The 19,812-nt window shown below is 44.6% G+C and overlaps 1 protein-coding gene across 1 annotated transcript in view; it reads left to right on the top strand.

Moving 5' to 3' along the window:
• FDXR (ferredoxin reductase) overlaps window positions 1–19,812 on the top strand; it is a 121,395-nt gene that overhangs the window by 73,375 nt on the left and 28,208 nt on the right. Inside the window, exon 8 of the mRNA XM_073608160.1 lies at window positions 8,959–9,043. Within this exon, the coding sequence (XP_073464261.1) occupies window positions 8,959–9,043 (85 nt within the window). The remainder of the gene's footprint in view (window positions 1–8,958; window positions 9,044–19,812) is intronic.

Below are 19,812 nucleotides of genomic sequence, written 5' to 3'. Positions count from 1 at the left end.
TGATTAAACTACAACTAAAGGCTCCTGTATGACTGTCAACGAGAACCATCTCCAGTTACTTTGAGGCACACCCCCAAGGTAAATAAAAAATCTTCCTCTAGCTCTTCTTAAAGAGGAACTACAGTCTGCTCACATAATTTGTAATGAAAACATCTTTGCCATTCTGAAGCATCCCTCCAACCACTTTGCATATTATTTTATATATATACTGTGATTTTGTACTTGCCAAATATGCTGCAGAGATCTCAGTCCACTAAGTCTGGCTGCAACCATTTTAACTGGGCAGCTGAAGCTACTGCCTGTTCAATTCCTGTATAGACACAGACACACAGAGGTGCGCATATCTGTATGTAATATTGCAGCCATTTGCTAAAATCATTTAAGTTCATTTTTTTTTTCCTCATTAATGTACACACAGCACCCCATATTGACAGAAAAACACAGAATTGTTGACATTTTTGTAGATTTATTAAAAAAGAAAAGCTGAAATATCACATGGTCCTAAGTATTCAGACCCTTTGCTCAGTATTTAGTAGAAGCACCCTTTTGATATAATACAGCCATGAGTCTTTTGGAGAAAGATGCAACAAGTTTTTCACACCTGGATTTGGGGATCCTCTACCATTCCTCCTTGCAGATCCTCTCCAGTTCTGTCAGGTTGGATGGTAAACGTTGGTGGACAGCCATTTTTAGGTCTCTCCAGAGATGCTCAATTGGGTTTAAGTCAGGGCTCTGGCTGGGCCATTCAAGAACAGTCATGGAGTTGTTGTGAAGCCACTCCTTCGTTATTTTAGCTGTGTGCTTAGGGTCATTGTCTTGATGGAAGGTAAACCTTCGGCCCAGTCTGAGGTCCTGAGCACTCCGGAGAAGGTTTTCGTCCAGGATATCCCTGTACTTGGCCGCATTCATCTTTCCCTTGATTGCAACCAGTCATCCTGTCCCTGCAGCTGAAAAACACCCCCACAGCATGATGCCGCCACCACCATGCTTCACTGTTGGGACTGTATTGGACAGGTGATGAGCTGTGCCTGGTTTTCTCCACACATACCGCTTAGAATTAAGGCCAAAAAGTTCTATCTTGGTCTCATCAGACCAGAGAATCTTATTTATCATCATCTTGGAGTCCTTCAGGTGTTTTTTAGCAAACTCCATGCGGGCTTTCATGTGTCTTGCACCGAGGAGAGGCTTCCGTCGGGCCACTCTGCCATAGAGTCTCAACTGGTGGAGGGCTGCAGTGATGGTTGACTTTCTACAACTTTCTCCCATCTCCCGACTGCATCTCTGGAGCTCAGCCACAGTGATCTTTGAGTTCTTCTTTACCTCTCTCACCAAGGCTCTTCTCCCCCGATATCTCAGTTTGGCCAGACGGCCAGCTCTAGGAAGGGTTCTGGTCGTCCCAAACATCTTCCATTTAAGGATTATGGAGGCCACTGTGCTCTTAGGAACCTTAAGTGCAGCAGAATTTTTTTTGTAACCTTGGCCAGATCTGTGCCTTGCCACAATTCTGTCTCTGAGCTCTTCAGGCAGTTCCTTTTGACCTCATGATTCTCATTTGCTCTGACATGCACTGTGAGCTGTAAGGTCTTATATAGACAGGTGTGTGGCTTTCCTAATGAAGTCCAATCAGTATAATCAAACACAGCTGGACTCAAATGAAGGTGTAGAACCATCTCAAGGATGATCAGAAGAAATGGACAGCACCTGAGTTAAATATATGAGTGTCACAGCAAAGGGTCTGAATACTTGGGACCATGTGATATTTCAGTTTTTCTTTTTTAATAAATCTGCAAAAATGTCAACAATTCTGTGTTTTTCTGTCAATATGGAGTGCTGAGTGTACATTAACCACTTCCCGCCCGCCCACCGTCATATGACGTCCTGGGCTTTGGGCGGGTATATCTGAATGATGCCTGTAGTTACAGACATCATTCAGATATTGCCGGTTTCAGCCGGCGAATCTCTACACCGTAGGAATGATCAACGATCATCGGAGGCCGGGCGCGATGTTATGACGTCACGCCTGGCCTCTCCATTAAAAAAAAAGGGCGCCGCTTCGGCTGGGAAGCGGTGATCGTTTTATTTATTTATTTTTTTTATTTCTTATTGACCCCATATCTCACTATTAAGAGCACCTGTCATGGATGTTTACATTCCTTGTAGTAGGAATAAAAGTGATCAAAAATGTTTGTTTTTTTTTCAAAAAAGTGTCAAAATAAAAAAAAAAAAAAAAAAAATTTTAAAGCGCCGCTGTCCCCGTTTGCTCGCATGCAGAAGTGAACGCATACGTAAGTCCCGCCCACATATGAAAACGGTGTTCAAACCATACATGTTCGCCACGAACGTTGGAGCGAGAGCTATAATTTTGTCACTAGACCTCCTCTGTAACTCAAAACATGTAACCAGTAAAAAAATGGGGATTTTTAAGTACCGAACATTGGCGCCATTCCACGAGCGTGTGCAATTTTGAAGCGTGACATGTTGGGTATCTATTTACTCGGCGTAACTTCATCTTTCACAATATGCAAAAATATTGGGCTAACTTTACTGTTTTGTTTTTTTTTTTTAAGCACAAAACTGTTTTTTTCCCAAAAAAAACGCGCTTGAAAAATTCCTGCGCAAATACCGTGTGAGATAAAAAGTTTCAACAACCGCCATTGTATTCTCTAGGGTCTTTGCTAAAAAAAACATATAATGTTTGGGGGTTCTATGTAATTTTCTAGCAAAAAAATGATGATTTTTACATGTAGGAGAGAAATGCCAGAATTGGCCTGGTAGGGAAGAGGAAAAAAATTAACTTAAATGATTTTAGCAAATGGCTGCAATATAACAGTGAAAAATTAAAGGGGGTCTGAATACTTTCCTTCCCCACTGTATATTATGTGTGTGTGTGTGTGTATATATATATATATATATATATATATATATATATATATATATATATATATATATATATATATATATATATATTAATATTATATTTTCACCACTGCTTACCTGCACATTTCTCCTCTCGATAAATACACATGGATCTCTGCAGTCACCTGTTATCTCTGCCCTCATCCAGCTCTGCTTGGCTCTCCTATGGCTCATCCCTCCTCCACTCACCTGCCAGAAAACTTTCATGAGAGAGAGCTGTGCTTGTCATTAGGCTAATTACCAGACAAGAAAAAGGAAGTGGGCTGTATAAGGTTTTACTGGCAGGAGAAAAAAGGCTTTACTATCCAAAGATGAAACAGCAAGAGCAGAAGATTTAATAGATGGAAAGATGAAAACATGACTAAAGGTCCGCTTTAATGCTTCATTGGCATCTCACACACTCCCCCTCCTGGACACTACAGCTCACAGTGGGAGGGTTTCAGGAACAATGCAGGACTGTGGTTAATGTCATTATGTAACCAAGCCATGCAACGCCTTGCAAGGTTATTTTTAAAAAAAATTTTTGTCATTCCTGGATATGGGTTTTAACATATATAGAGTAATCTTAAAGGTGAACTCCGAGAATTAGAGAAATGAGTCCTTGCAATGGAGCCTCCACCCAACCAAAAATTGGTAAATGCTTGTTTAGTCTAGGGTTGCATGAACAAGGAATAATAGCTTATTCCTTCTTCCCAGATGTCAGACCCGTCCTGTGAAGCCTTTTCTAAGTAAGATACTTCAGGCCCCAGTTGCATGCTTGCCGAAATAGCCTGTTAATAGCCTTGCACTGTACAGCTGTGGCCAAACGTTTTGAGAATGTGAAAATTAATATTTGTGCCAAAGTCTGCTGCCTCAGTTTTTATGATGGCAATTTACATATACTCCAGAATGTTATGTAGAGTATTCAGATGAATTGCAATTAATTGCAAAGTCCCTCTTTTGCCATAAAAATGAGCATAATCCCCCAAAAAACATTTCCACTGCATTTCAGCCCTGCCGCAAAAGGATCGGCTGACATGTCAATGATTCTCTCGTTAACACAGTGTTGATGAGGACAAGGCTGGAAATCACTCTGTAATGCTGATTGAGTTAGAATAACAGACTGGAAGCTTTAAAAGGAGGGTGGTGCTGGAAATCATTGTTTTTTTCCTCTGTTAACCATGGTTACCTGCAGGGAAACATGTGCAGTCATCATTGCTTTGCGCAAAAAGGGATTCACAGGCAAGGTTATTTCTGCTACTAAGTTTGCACCTAAAGTAACCATTTATTGGGTCATTAGGAACTTCAAGGGGAGAGGTTCAATTGTTGTGAAGAAGGCTTTAGGGCGCCCAAGAAAGTCAAGCAATGCCAGGATCGTCTCCTACAGTCGATTCAGCTGCGGTATCAGGGCACTACTAGTGCAGAGCTTGCTCAGGAATGACAGCAGTGAGAGTGCATTGTGCACTCTCATTGGTGAAGTCTTTTGGAGGATGGCCTGGTGTCAAGAGGGCAGCAGAGGAAAAACACCAGGGACCGACTGATATTCTACAAAAGGTGCAGGGATTGAACTGCTGAGGACTGGGATACAGAAATTGTATCTAATGAATCCCCTTTCCGATTGTTTGGGGCATCCGGAAAAAAACCTTTTCTGGAGAAGAAAAGGTGAGTGCTACCATCATTCCTGTGTCATGCTAACAGTGAAGCATCCTGAGACCATTCATGTGTGGGGTTGCTTCTCAGCCAATGAAGTGGGCTCACTCACAATTTTGCCTAAGAACACAGCCATGAATTAAGAATGGTACAAAAACATCCTCCAAGATCAAATTCTCCCATCCATCCAAGAACAGTTTGTTGAGGAACAATGCCTTTTCCAGCATGATGGAGCTGGTACACTACAATAGGTTTTTCCCCTCAATGCATAGAATGCATTGAGGGGAAAAAACGGGAGGGTTTACAATCCCTTTAATCCCATTGAGAACTTGTGGTCAATTCTCAAGAGGCGGGTAAAAAAAAAAAAACTCCACAAATTCTGACAATCGCCAAGCATTGATTATGCAAGAATGGGCTGCCATCAGTCAGGATGTGGCCCAGAAGTTGATTGACAGCATGGCAGGGTGAATTGCAGAGGTCTTGAAAAAGAAGGGTCAACACTGCAAATATTGACTCTTTGCATAAACTTGTAATGTAATTGTCAATAAAAGCCTTTGACACTTATGAAATGCTTGTAATTATACTGCAATATACCATAGTAACGTCTGACAAAAAGATCTAAAAACACAGAAGCAGCAGATTTTGTGAAAATTTAATTTAATATTTGTGTCATTCTCAACTTTTGGACACGGCTGTACATGATGCTGCTGGGGGCAGGGTGTGATGGATCCCATTACAATGGTATGGTTGTCTTATTCCTGGAGTTCAGCTTTTCAGTAAAACATTCTGGGGGGACGGGGAGTGCTGGCGATAGACTGAAGAAGAGGAGGATCCGGGCTGCTGTGGTCAAAACCACTGCACGGTGCAGGAAAGTATATCCTTGTTATTTATAAAGAAAAATCTGTATTGGGGCTCAGGGGCCTATGACCGAGTTGCATCTTTCCCTTACTCCGGTGTTTCATTTTTTGTGCTGTTGAAGTGACTAAGGGATTCATCTCCCACTGTTGCACTATGCTGCTTCCTCCCACCTGGAGGGATGAAAAATGGGAACAAGATGTAGGCGTCTTTGAGGGTGACCAATGGGAGAGTGTCCTAGAATGTGTACCAACTAGTTCCTTGGACACCACACAATGACTCTATCAACTCTATATTGTTCTTCTGATGCATTATACTCTGAAACTGTTTCGTATGGGAGTTATACCATCCTCTATTTGTGCTAATGCACAGGGTGACCGTATACACTTGATTTGGCGATGCCCCAAATTGCACACCTATGGTCTGAGGTTGTAGGCACTATTAACATGGTGTTTGGAACCAATATCTCCCTGGACCCAAAGTGCTGTGTGCTGGGGATCCTGGATGATTATTTCTAGAGTCTCAGCAAGCAGCAATACATAGAGCACGGTTTCAGGCCAGGAAGCTTATTTTGCAATATTGCAAATCTGACAAGGCCCCAACCCATAGTGAGTAGATTTAATCACATGGCGGACACACACTCTGATTAGAAAAGCTTATTTACCAGCACAAAGGCTGCCCTGGTAAATTTGAGAAGCTTTGGGGAGAATGGTTAGCTGTGCCGGGTTTATCACCCCTTGATCTTAACAGCAGTGGCAGCCACTCCATTAGAGGCCCCCTAATCCATGCGCCCGGCCCCTAATCTACATGCAGGGCAACGGAAGCATAGATTTCAATAAGTTTATTTTTGAAGCACATGATTAGAGCCTGAGGCTTTAATTGGCTGTAAAAAATGGTGGGCTTGGAGTGCAGAGCACTGCACTTTGAGCCCACCTAGTTGTGACAATAGTTAAAGCGGAGCTCCGCCAAAATTTTTTTTTTTTTAAAAGTCAGCAGCTACAAATACTGCAGCTGCTGACTTTTAAAACATGGACATTTACCTGTCCAGGGCGCCCGCGATGTCGGCACCCGAAGCCAAACCGTCTCTCGGTCCTCGGGTGCTGCCGCCTCCATCTTCAGTAAGGGAATCAGGAAGTGAAGGCTTGCAGCTTCACTTCCCGGTTCCCTACTGTGCATGCGCAAGTCGCGCAGCGCAATACGGATGGTCCCTGCTGTCTCTGGGACCCGTGTGTTTCCCAACAGACAGCGGGGAGGGGGGGGGGGACAGGAAGTGGCGTAAATAACCGCAGATTCTGCGGCTATCTATGCCGGAAGTGGGTACAGATACCTGTAATATACAGGTATCTGCACCCCCCTCCCCCCTGAAAGGTGCCAACTGTGACACCAGAAGGGGGGAGGAATCCGATGAGTGGAAGTTCCACTTTTGGGTGGAACTCCACTTTAATTAATATTCACTATTGTCTTCCTGCTTCTCCTCCCTGCCAATCACGAAGCTGGTCTTTAAGACCTGATTTTGGCCAAGAGGAGAAGCAACCGTATTGGCCGCCAAGGAGGCTAAAACAAGCAGCGATTTGGCGCTAATGCACGGGCGGCTCCAGTGTGAAAGGGGTCTTAGTGTTTAGTATAGTACCTTTACCAACCAATCACAATCCAGAAACCACAGATTACTGTGCCTTGTACATTGTTCCTTGTGCTACTTTTTCTATAGATTTTAGGCACTGTAATTACATTGTGATTGATTCTTTTACCAGCAGATATTAATGATTATTTGTGAACAAATAATTAAATGCTACCTCTCCATGATTAGATCTGTGTCACAAATGAAAATATGGAGGTTGTAAATTTCAAATGGTTCCATGCACTTAAACATCCCACAAATATCCCTGTTTAAATGACTTTTGGGACCCATTATTTCCACACCTTTATCTCTATCTAAGGCCCCCTACACGAGGGCTTCAGCTGTTATAGGAGCAGTGTGATCCCCTAATATGTGCTGATGTCCAGGCCACTTACCATTCAGAGCGTGTGCTGTGCACAGCCCTAGTGATGGCTCAGCTGTGATAGTTTTTGGCTATTAAATGTAAAGATGAGCTCTCCTACCTCTTTATCAGCCATGTCTAACTGAAATAAAACCGTGGGCTGAACTGACTACAGAAAAATCTTAGAGCCCGCATTATATCCTGTAAGAGCCACACTTAATTCCATGAAGATTATATAATTTTCATGGTGAAGTTTATAATAATTGCCATTTTAAACCTGTTTTCCCAGTGAAATGGGTTATTAACCCTTTCACTGCCAGGCCCCGTGCACCACTTTTAAAATCCAGTGGCCAGACCATTTTTTTTTTTTTTTTTTATGCTTTTAAATTTTTCTCTTACAGCTTTTAATAAAACCATAAATTTTCTAAAGACATAGGACCAGTAGCGTAAAAAGAAGGTGCTACAGATTTTTAGGGTCCTGTGATATTTGCTGGAGGGGAAGGACGGAAAGCTGGCCAACAACACTGCAGGGAGGGGGCAACTGGGATATGTGAGGGGTGTTCCCCGACGGAAGGAAGGGGGGGGGGGGGCCAGAGTGGCAGGAGGGATGTATTTGTTAATTTTTATCCCCCTGTGTTTGGGCCATTTTAGCTGAAGGCAATGCAGCGGGGGGATGTAGAGTGGAAGAAGTGGGGGAAGAGGGGTAAAGAAGGGGTGGGCGAAGGGCACATTTTAGGTGAAAAGCCCTGATTAGTGGCAAGTGACCATAAACTTATAGCAGAAGGAGGAATAACATGTATACAAATAGTAACAAAATAGTCCAAAAAGGTGGAAGTGATAGCCCCAGACAATGAGTATAATGTCAAATAGTCCAAAATGATCGGAGAAGGAAAACCTTAATTTTGCAGAAATGATGGGGTACTCCAAAACGCCACAAGTTCTCCGCACCTTATGTGCAAAACAAATCTTACAAAAGCTAATGCACCCTTTAAATGTAAAAAGAGTCAAACGCACATGGTTATCTGTATGGTCCCCATTTGGGAATGACTACCTCCTCTGGGTAATCTACTAAATCCTCATAGGTGCTTCATCCATTGACATAGGGTATTCAACCATAACGTGAGAAAAGAACTGGAAAGACCACATAGTGTAAAACTGTATACAGAATGTTTATTAAAGTACTAACCACTTAAAAGACAATAAGCACTTCTCTCAAAAAGGCCGGTCCCGGGAGTCAGGCGGACCGCTTTCTAGTTGTGAGATGCATGGTGACGTCACGAGCGATGGCTCCGCCCCATTTTGTCACAACTGATGTCATCACGGGTGGGATCACTTTCACCTTTTTGGACTATTTTTATTACAGTTTGTGTACTTGTCTCATCTTTATTTGTATTTATGTCACTTTAATGTATGTTGCTCTTAATAGCATAGAACTTTTTGAGTCACATTCTATATAGGTTGTCATGCCAGCTACTTTGAGGCTTTTCATCGCATTTTTTTTTTTTTTTTTCAGGTTCAAATGTTTGTAATCAATAACATTGAATAAAGTAAAAACATATCTGACTTGTCTTTTTCTCAGGAGTTGCGTGAGATGATCCACCTGCCGGGTACCCACTGTGTAAATGATCCTTCTGATTATCAGAATCTCACAGAATCTATAAAGGGTAAGCATTATTGATCGACTAGGTATGCTGTCTGGTTATTTTCCCTGTGTTTTGTTCTTCCCCCCCATAACTAAAATCATTCTGTGACCTACAAGCACCTAAAGTGTGCATAAGGCAGAATGTCCTTCTTTCCACCCAGATCAAGTGACCTTCTTACATATGTTTCTGATCTGTCCAGCCTCCCTCTTGTGCTCTACCAATTGTGTGAGGTTCCCGGGTACTTGCATGGAAGCCAGTGCTTATATGTGACACTGTTTTGTGGGCTCTCATTCAGAGCCTTTCAGAGGATGAGGATACCAGAAACTGTAGGAATATAGTTGTCAGAAAAAGCTAATACAGCAGACTAAATCAAAATGAAAGCTTTTCAGCTAGATAAAAGGAGGTGCCCTTGTATTCCAGTTCAGAAAGTCCATGTTGTGTTGAAATGTGACTTTAAAGTAAATCTGCACTTTCTCTATCACCCATTGATGCTAAGGACTTTTACAGGAAAAGCATGAACCTTGTAAGTACACTTTGAAGTCATTGGCATGGTTAAAGGCATGGTCACTGTGGGAACGATAATAGCCCCTAGGGGTTGGCCAGCAATATTTCAGTACCAGGGGCGTGCAGTCAGTTGAGGCCATGGACATAGAAAAAAAAAAATATATATATATATATATATATATATATAATATAATATATTTATTTGTAATGATTGAGGATTGTAGCTCTACGACCTGGGGTCACAGGTCATAATTTGGGGCTCCTGCCACCTATGGTTCCGGTGAAACAGGGCTCCATGTGCAGCCTGTCAAAAGCTACATACAGAGTGGCCAGTTTATATACAGGCTGACACACTGTTTGCAGCAGACTGAGAGGACGACATCTTCTTGTCAGGAACACTGAGCTCAATGGACAGCTTGAAGCTTTGGACCAATGGTAAAGCACCATTGGAACAAGCTGTCCAATAAAAATGCTACAGTGAAGGCTGTCGTCTCACTGCAGTGTCATAGAAGGGGGCGCATGTCTAAAAGACTAATGCTCCCCTCCAGCCCAGCCCTCTTAAAGCGGTAGTAAACCGGGAAAAAAAACCAAGCAAACCTGCAACACAATAGCATAATGTGCTAGTATGCCTTGCATACTAGCACATTATAAAATACCTTAGAACGAAGCTCCTGCAGGTCATCCGTTCACCGCTGATGGAGCTGACATGTCCCCTCTGCATTTCTTCCGGGATAGCTAGCTCCGCAGGAGCCCTCCGTTCTGGCACGGGCCGCCAGACCTGCAGAGCGTATATGCCACTAACGTCAGCGGCTGCATGCAGGGTCAATATCTCCTAAACCGTGCAGGTTTAGGAGATATTCTTTTTACCTACAGGTAGAAATCACCAAGCGGGCAATAAAACCTCTTTAACTACAAAGAAACAACATGGGTTTATGGGTATAAGGAGTACCCATAATCCCATGTTTTTCTCACAGTTAAGAGGGAGAATGAGAAGCTGCTGCTGCTGAAAAGGTACTGTTTTATTCCAGCCAAGTAAGATATTATTATGCTATATGTTATAACATAAGGTCTCATGCACACAGGGCGTTAGAAAAAACGAGCTGCAAAGCCAGTACCTATGCCAGGAAAAAGCAGCTGTAAAAACGTGCTTTTAGTAGCTTTTTGCATTGGCGTTAATGCACATTTAGCCGTGCTAGCTTTTAGCAGCTTTTCTCTGTCTCTATTCAAAATCAATGGTTCCCTATGAGAACCTATTGATTTGAATAGAAGTCGCACCACAAGTCGGATCATGATGATTCGACTTGCGGTGTGGCTTGTGTGCTGAGGATCTTGAAGGGGAACCCTCACCAAAATGAAAAAACAAAAATTGGCATGGGGTTCCCCCCAAAAGAGCATACCAGACCCTTTTGGTCTGGAATGGAGGGGGGGGGGGGTGTTTTGGGGCAGGGGGACTAAACACCTTGTTCCCATGTTGATGGGGGGGCTTATCGGAATCTGGATGTCCCCTTTAACAAGGGGACCCCCAGACGCCGGCCCCCCCACCCTGTGTGAATGAGTATGGGGTTCCCATTCACCCAAAAAGTGTCTATCAAAAACCTGTCTACCGTTTTTATTTTTAAGTAATTTATTAAAGCAGCTCCAGCATCTCTTCTCCCTCCGTTACATAGCAGGTTACATAGTAGATGAGGTTGAAAAAGACACAAGTCCATCAAGTCCAACCTATGTGTGTGATTATATGTCAGTATTACATTCTATATCCCTGTATGTTGTGGTCGTTCAGGTGCTTATCTAATAGTTTTTCTTTCTCGAACATCACGGGACACAGAGCCACAGTAATTACTGATGGGTTATATATAGGTATCACTGGTGATTGGACACTGGCACACCCTATCAGGAAGTTCAACCCCCTATATAATCCCTCCCCCTTGCAGGGATACCTCAGTTTTTACGCCAGTGTCTTAGGTGATGGACGTGTAAAGATGTCCTGTGCTGAGCTCCAAAGGGAATATCCTAAGATCCTATACTGGGGCAAGCCAGGCGAACCGGATCCATTCAAAGTGTCTTTTCATGGCCGAATTGAATGGTACCCGGGCCTCGTGTCCGAAGAAACGAGGTTTTACCCGTAATGCTTCTCTTTTTAGAGAGCTGGACCCCGCAGATCAGAAAATGGCTTTAAACTTCCTAATTTCTGGCGAGGTGCTTTACGGTCCCAGAACTGTTGGATCCCCCTACTGATGGGGGCCCCAGTCTCTGACGGTTTTTTCAAACGGAGCCCACCGTGAGAGGTGAAGATTGGGTCTGTGTAAACAGCACCCTGCGGCTGGATAAGGTAAGAGGAGATTCCACAGAATTTTTGAGTTCTAGTGGCTTTTCTCCTTTAAGGTAAATGCATGCTATGCCTATTGTGACCACCGGGGGCTGCCAAGAGCACAAACCTACACATGCTGACTGACTGTCTCAGGTGTTCAGTGCTGATTATGTCCCAGCATCTCAAAGCAGGCTGCAAGCAGGTAAGGTGGAAAGGGGGATTTCTCATGTTTGAATGTTCCCCCCAGGCTAGAGAGGGGCCACAGGGGTCTAGAAAGTGGTTATACCACCCGGGCTCTGCGGCCTAATGGCCACCATCTCTGAAGATAGCCGTTCAGGCAGATCTTGTTACCAGCCCCCCTCCCTCCCCCCCCATCCCCAGCCTTTTCTCCAGAAGCATGATAGGAGAGTCGGAAGTGCGGGAAGCGCTCGTTTTTTTCAAAACTCGAGGGGGGGGGGGCGGTAGAGGAGGGGGCGGGACGTCAGCACAGAGTGTTTAGACTCCCACTCAGGCCAGCTGCAGGCTATTAGAGGCACTCTGTACAGGTGCACACAGCCTTCTGAGAGACACAGAGCTGACGGTCGCATGTAAGGTGGGACACAGGCATTCTCCTAGGCAGCATTTACTGAAGTAACACCAGACTGAGCATTGGGTAGCAAGGCTTTTAGCCAGACTACATCGCTCAGCGGGCAGTGTTCATTTGTATACCTCACACCTTGTTGCTTTGCACTATGGGTAGAAGAGGTTCAAGCACCCCAGGAACCAGAGACACTAGGGGATCTCGTTCAGGTTCTGAGGGCCCCCTGTCGGCAGCATCCTCCCCCCCTAAAGATGGGCAAGGGACGGCTAGCCAGGGAGAGCCATCGGGGTCAGGGGCTACACCTGCTTCTGGCACTTCAGTCCCTGTATATATTACACAAGAGGTTTTTTCCTCAACCATTAATGGTCTAGAGGAAAGATTAATGGCCGTGATTACGTCTTCACTCAGTGGAAGAAAACGCACTAGGCTTTCCTCTGTTCCCCAAGACCCTCAGACAGAGGAGCTCTGGGATAAAGGAGATGAATCCCTTTCAGAGGATCGGGATGGGATGGATGATTCCTCTTCGGAGGATTCAGGTGGAGAGGGACCCTCTGCGACTTCCCAAGAGGAGAAAGTCTTAGTGCAGATCCTCACTGGATTGGTCCGCTCCACATTTAAGTTGCCCATACCTGAAACTGCTAAAGAATCCTCTTCTGCTTTGGGGTCACTGAAACCTTTCCAAGCAGCACATGCTTTTCCTGTTCATACGTTACTTGAAAAGCTTATTTATTCTGAGTGGGATCACCCAGACAAACGTTTTTTTCCGCCGAGAAAGTTTTCAACACTTTATCCGATGGAAGAAAAGTTTATTAAAATGTGGGGAATACCGGCTATTGATGCCGCCATTTCCTCCGTAAATAATAGCCTGACTTGTCCTGTAGACAATGCTCAGATGCTCAGGGATCCTGTAGATAAAAGGATGGAATCCCTATTGAAGGATGTTTTCTCCTTAGCAGAATCAGTGGCCCAACCTGCAGTAGCAGCGATTGGAGTCTGTCAATCAGAGACCATGTTAAGCAGGTCATCAAAGTATTACCTGAACAGCAGGCCCAGGGGTTTGCTAACCTTCCAGCGGCCTTATGCTTTGTGGTTGACGCCATTAGAGATTCTATCGTGCAAACCTCCCGTCTTTCACTGGGGTTGGTGCATATACGTAGAATCCTATGGTTGAAAAATTGGTCAGCCGAAGCACCATGTAAGAAGCTACTGGCTGGGTTTCCATTTCGTGGTGCAAGGTTGTTTGGAGAGGACTTGGATAACTATATCAAGAGAATCTCTTGTGGGAAAGGCACTCTCTTACCTGTCAAGAAGAAGAGTAAGCGTCCCTCTTTCAAACGGACTCTTTCCCCAGCGCCGGGGGCTTCAGCCTCCAGGCAGTCTCGACGGCAGCCTCCATCGGGGTCCAGAGACAAGAGTCAACCCCAGGGACAAAAGAAGTCCTGGGGAAAGAAGCCTACTAGGCAAAACACTAAGACCTCTGCATGAGGGGGCGCCCCCGCTCACTCGAGTGGGGGGAAGACTGCGACAGTTCTCAGAGCTCTGGCACGAGGACTTCCAGGACAGATGGGTAGTCTCCACGGTAACCTTAGGGTACAAGCTGGAGTTTCAGGAATTCCCTTCTCCTCGGTTCCTCAGATCAAATGTTCCCAGAGACCCAGAGAAGAAGCAGTCGCTCCTTCTAGCGTTAGAGCGACTTTTGTCGCAGGAGGTCATTATGATAGTTCCCGCAAAGGACCAGGGATTGGGCTTCTATTCCAACCTTTTTACGGTCCAAAAGCCAAATGGGGATGTCAGGCCCATTTTGGACTTAAGGGATCTGAACCGATTCCTAAGGATTCAATCCTTCCGCATGGAATCAATTCGAACGGTAGTTCCCACCCTGCAGGGAGGAGAATTTCTGGCATCAATAGACATCAGAGATGCATATCTGCATGTGCCCATTTTTCCTGCTCATCAGAAGTTTCTGCGCTTCGAGGTAGGAGGGCGCCATTTCCAGTTTGTGGCTCTGCCTTTTGGGATAGCCACTGCACCTCGAGTGTTCACAAAGATCTTGGCTCCTCCTCTGGCCAGATTAAGGGCTCAGGGTATAGCTGTCATAGCATACCTAGACGACCTGCTCTTGATAGACCGGTCGGTAGCCTCTTTGAATGGAAACTTGAGGACCACGGTCAGGTATCTAGAACACCTGGGTTGGATCCTCAACTTAGAAAAGTCTTTCCTAAAACCAGTAAGAAGACTGGAGTATTTAGGTCTGATTATAGATACAAGCCAGGAGAAAATATTTCTACCCCAGGCAAAGATCACTGCTTTGAGAGAGCTGATTCTGACAGTAAGGACCAAGAAGGGTCCCTCAGTCCGCCTTTGTATGAGGCTACTAGGGAAGATGGTGTCTTCATTCGAAGCAGTTCCCTATGCTCAGTTTCACTCAAGAATGCTGCAACACAGTATTCTGTCGACCTGGAACAAGAAGGTTCAGGCATTAGACTTTCCGATGCACCTGTCGCATGCGGTGCGTCAGAGCCTCAATTGGTGGCTCATACCTGAAAACCTGCAGAAGGGGAAATCCTTTCTACCGGTTACCTGGACGGTGGTAACAACAGATGCCAGTCTGTCAGGTTGGGGAGCAGTTCTGGAACAGGCTGCGGTCCAAGGGGTATGGTCCAAGACAGAGAGGACCTTACCCATCAACATTCTGGAGATCCGGGTGATACATCTAGCTCTAAAAGCCTGGACTATCAGGCTACAGGGTTGTCCGGTCAGGATCCAGTCCGACAATGCCACAGCAGTGGCTTATGTCAATCATCAGGGAGGCACCCGGAGCCGAGCTGCTCAAAAAGAGGTGAACCAGATCTTAGTCTGGGCAGAGATGCATGTGTCATGCATATCGGCAGTTTTCATCCCGGGAATAGAGAATTGGCAGGCGGACTATCTAAGTCGCCAGCAGTTACTTCCAGGGGAATGGTCTCTGCATCCCGACGTCTTTTGGGCCATATGCCAAAGATGGGGGGTTCCAGATGTAGATCTCTTTGCATCCCGATTCAACAAAAAGATAGACAGATTTGTGGCAAGGACAAAAGATCCTCTTGCATGCGGGACGAATGCGTTGGTGATTCCGTGGCATTGGTTCTCACTGATTTACGCATTCCCGCCTATTCTGCTACTACCACGACTCCTTCGCAGGATCAGGCAGGAAAGGAAGTCGGTACTTCTGGTGGCCCCCGCTTGGCCCAGAAGGACTTGGTATGCAGAAATAGTAAGGATGACGGTGGGTTCCCCGTGGACCCTACCGGTACGCCCAGACCTGTTATCTCAGGGTCCAGTGTTCCATCCTGCCTTACAAACGCTAAATTTGACGGTTTGGCTATTGAGACCCACGTTCTGAAGAGTCGTGGGCTCTCAGGTCCTGTCATATCTACCTTGATTAATGCAAGGAAGCCAGCTTCCAGGATGATTTATCATAGAGTCTGGAAGGCTTATATAACCTGGTATGAATCCAGAGGTTGGCATCCCAGGAGATATGTCATAGGTAGAATCCTTGATTTTCTACAGATGGGATTAGAGATGAAGCTGGCCTTGAGTACCATCAAGGGCCAGGTTTCTGCTTTATCAGTATTATTTCAGCGGCCACTTGCTTCGCATTCTTTGGTCCGAAACTTTATGCAGGGGGTGATGCGTCTTAATCCTCCGGTTAAAGCGCCCCTAAACCCCTGGGACTTGAATTTGGTCCTGGCTGTGTTACAGAAACAGCCTTTTGAACCAATAAGTCAGATTCCTTTGGTCTTGTTGACAAGGAAATTAATTTTTCTGGTGGCCATCTCTTCTGCTAGAAGAGTATCAGAATTAGCAGCTCTTTCCTGTAAGGAGCCTTATTTGATTATACACAAGGATAGAGTGGTACTACGCCCTCATCCTAGTTTTTTACCGAAGGTGGTTTCTGATTTTCATTTAAACCAAGACATTATTCTACCTTCCTTTTTTCCAGATCCCTGTTCTCCGGAAGAGAGATCTCTACATTCGTTGGATGTAGTAAGAGCAGTTAAGGCCTATCTAGGGGCAACTACTCAGATCCGCAAGACGGATGTTTTGTTTGTGCTGCCAGAGGGTCCCAATAGAGGACAGGCAGCGTCAAAAGCTACCATTTCTAAATGGATTCGACAGTTGATCATTCAAGCTTACGGTTTGAAACAGAAGGATCCTCCGTTTCAGATCAGGGCACATTCCACAAGGGCTATTGGTGCTTCTTGGGCAGTGCATCACCGGGCCTCTATGGCTCAAATCTGCAAGGCCGCAACCTGGTCTTCAGTTCATACATTCACCAGATTCTATCAGGTGGATGTGAGAAGGCATGAGGATATCGCCTTTGGGCGTAGTGTGCTGCAGGCAGCGGTACAGGGTCCTCAGGTCTGATTGCACCCTACTTGGTTGTGGTTCCCCCCCCTCAGGTAGCATTGCTCTGGGACATCCCATCAGTAATTACTGTGGCTCTGTGTCCCGTGATGTTCGAGAAAGAAAATAGGATTTTTTAAAACAGCTTACCTGTAAAATCCTTTTCTTTCGAAGGACATCACGGGACACAGAGGTCCCGCCCCTCTTCTAATACACTATATTGCTTGGCTACAAAACTGAGGTATCCCTGCAAGGGGGAGGGATTATATAGGGGGTTGAACTTCCTGATAGGGTGTGCCAGTGTCCAATCACCAGTGATACCTATATATAACCCATCAGTAATTACTGTGGCTCTGTGTCCCGTGATGTCCTTCGAAAGAAAAGGATTTTACAGGTAAGCTGTTTTAAAAAATCCTATTTTTTCTTCTCCCTCCATTGATGTCTTCTCCCCTCCGTTGACGTCGGGCGGAACATCACAAGGGGCAGGCCTCCGGAACTTTAGTCAGAAAATTAAAGTGGTTCTAAAGACAGAAGTTTTTTTTTTTCACCTTAATGCATTCTTTGCATTAGGGAACAAAACCTGCATGTAGCTCCCCCCTCAGCCCCCTCCGCCCCTTATACTTTCCCGAGCTTGATACAGCAATGTGCACGGGAGCCGAGGCTCTCTCAGCTCTCTTACTCCCCATTGTCTTAGACACAGCAGCGTTAGCCATTGGTTGCTGCTTCTGGCAATGACAGATGGGGTGGGCCACACTCTGTGTGTCTTAGGCTCAGAGCTGGCTTTGGAGCGAGCACGTTTGAGTGCCCCATAGCAGGTAGTTTGCTTTGGGGGCACTCGGTGCAGGCGGGGGGAGAGCAGAAGAGATCTTTACGATCATGCCTTTATGATCACTTTAATTATTGATAGATCGCTTCACACCCTTTTGCAGGTATAGCTATGTAAATATGAAACATTAAAAAGAAGTGCCTATACTATATAAAAATCCTGTAATACACTCTCACTCTGCACTGTACTTAAAATCAGAGCCAAGAGAAGCTGATCAGCCTTCTGCTTTAAGATTTACTGTTGCTGAAGATGGAAGGAAGCTTATCTTATCTCCCTGATATTCTTTCCTTTCTCCCTCATCTTCATCCTGTGAACTTCAGCACTTGAAAGCTTCTGTCAGCCTTTCTTTCTTAAGCTGGGTACACACTCTCCAATTATTTTTTTCAACCAGCAGGTTGAGTAAAAAAAAAAAAAAAAAAAAGACAGATCAGAAAAAAACAGTGATGTGTGATGCAGCGATCTCCCGCTGAGACATTGTATTCTCACTCATCACCCCCAACCAGAATACACTGATCAGCACTCGCAGCCATGTATAGACTGGCTTCTGTAGAACAGACCAAGTTATACATGGACCAAAAGTCAGTGAAGGCTGAAAATGTACATATTTTAATTGAAGGTGGTGTCAGAGTTTTTGAGAAGGGGAGCGTTTCCAATAAGGAAGTGACTGCTCTGAGATTCAACAAAATGGCAGCCTCCAGCATGAAGAAACCAAAGCAAATGCTGGAGGCAATTTATTATTTTTTACAATTCTATTTTTTTTTTTTATGTTTTTTTACATTATTAATACACACAGTAAAACCTTGGATTGAAAGTAACTTGGTTTGAGAGCATTTTGCAAGACGACCAAATTTTTTATATATTTTGACTTGATAAACAAGCGATGTCTTGATATACAAGTAGCGTCAAGTCACAACTGAGTATACAATGCCTTGAAAAAGTATTCATACAGCTGGAAATTTTCCACATTTTGTCATGTTACAACCAAAAACATAAATGTATTTTATTGGGATTTTATGTGATAGATCAACACAAAGTGGCACATACTTGTGAAGTGGAAGGAAAATGATAAATGGTTTTCAGTTTTTATTTACTAATATGTAGAAAAGTGTGGCGTGCATTTATATTCAGCCCCCTTTACTCTGATACCCCTAACTAAAATCTAGTGGAACCAATTGCCTTCAGAAGTCATCTAATTAGTAAATGGAGTCCACATGTGTGTAATTTTATCTCCATATAAATACAGCTGTTCTGTGAAGCCCTCAGAAGTTTGTTAGAGAACCTTAGTCAGCAAACGGCATCCTGAAGTCCAGGGAACACACCAGACAGGTCAGGGATAAAGTTGTGGAGAAGTTTAAAGCAGGGTTTTGTTACAAAAAAAATATCCCAAGCTTTGAACATCTCACAGGGCACTGTTCAATCTATCATCCGAAAATGGAAAGAGTATGGCACAACTGCAAACCTACCAAGACTTGGTCGTCCACCTAAAGTGACAGGCCAGGCAAGGAGAGCATTAATTAGAGAAGCAGCCAAGAGGCCCATGGTAACTCTGGAGGAGTTGCAGAGATCCACAGCTCAGGTGGGAGAATCTGTCCACAGGACAACTATTAGTCGTGCACTCCACAAATCTGGCCTTTATGGAAGAGTGGCAAGAAGAAAGCCATTGTTGAAAGAAAGCTATAAGAAGTCCTGTTTGCAGTTTGCGAGAAGCCATATGGGGGACACAGCAAACATATGAAAGAAGGTGCTCTGGTCAGATGAGACCAAAATTGAACTTTTCAGCGTAAAAGCTAAACGCTATGTGTGGTGGAAAACTAACACATCACCCTGAACACACCATCCACACTGTGAAACATGGTGGTGGCAGCATCATGTTGTGGGGATGCTTTTCTTCAGCAGGGACAGGAAATCTGATTAGAGTTGATGGGAAGATGGATGGAGCCAAATACAGGGCAATCTTAGAAGAAAACCTGTGTGAGTCTGCAAAAGACTTGAGGCTGGGGCGGAGGTTCACCTTCCAGCAGGACAACGACCCTAAACATACAGCCAGAGGTACAATGAAATGGTTTAGATCAAAGCATATTCATGTGTTAGAATGGCCCAGTCAAAGTCCAGACCTAAATCCGATTGAGAATCTGTGGCAAGACTTGAAAATTGCTGTTCACAGACGCTCTCCATCCAGTCTGACA

The sequence above is a fragment of the Aquarana catesbeiana genome, linkage group LG12 (assembly GCF_042186555.1).
Source record: "Aquarana catesbeiana isolate 2022-GZ linkage group LG12, ASM4218655v1, whole genome shotgun sequence".
NCBI classification, from domain to species: domain Eukaryota; kingdom Metazoa; phylum Chordata; class Amphibia; order Anura; family Ranidae; genus Aquarana; species Aquarana catesbeiana.
The sequence above is the reverse complement of the archived record's forward strand: the minus strand, read 5'-3'. Positions and strand labels throughout refer to the sequence as shown.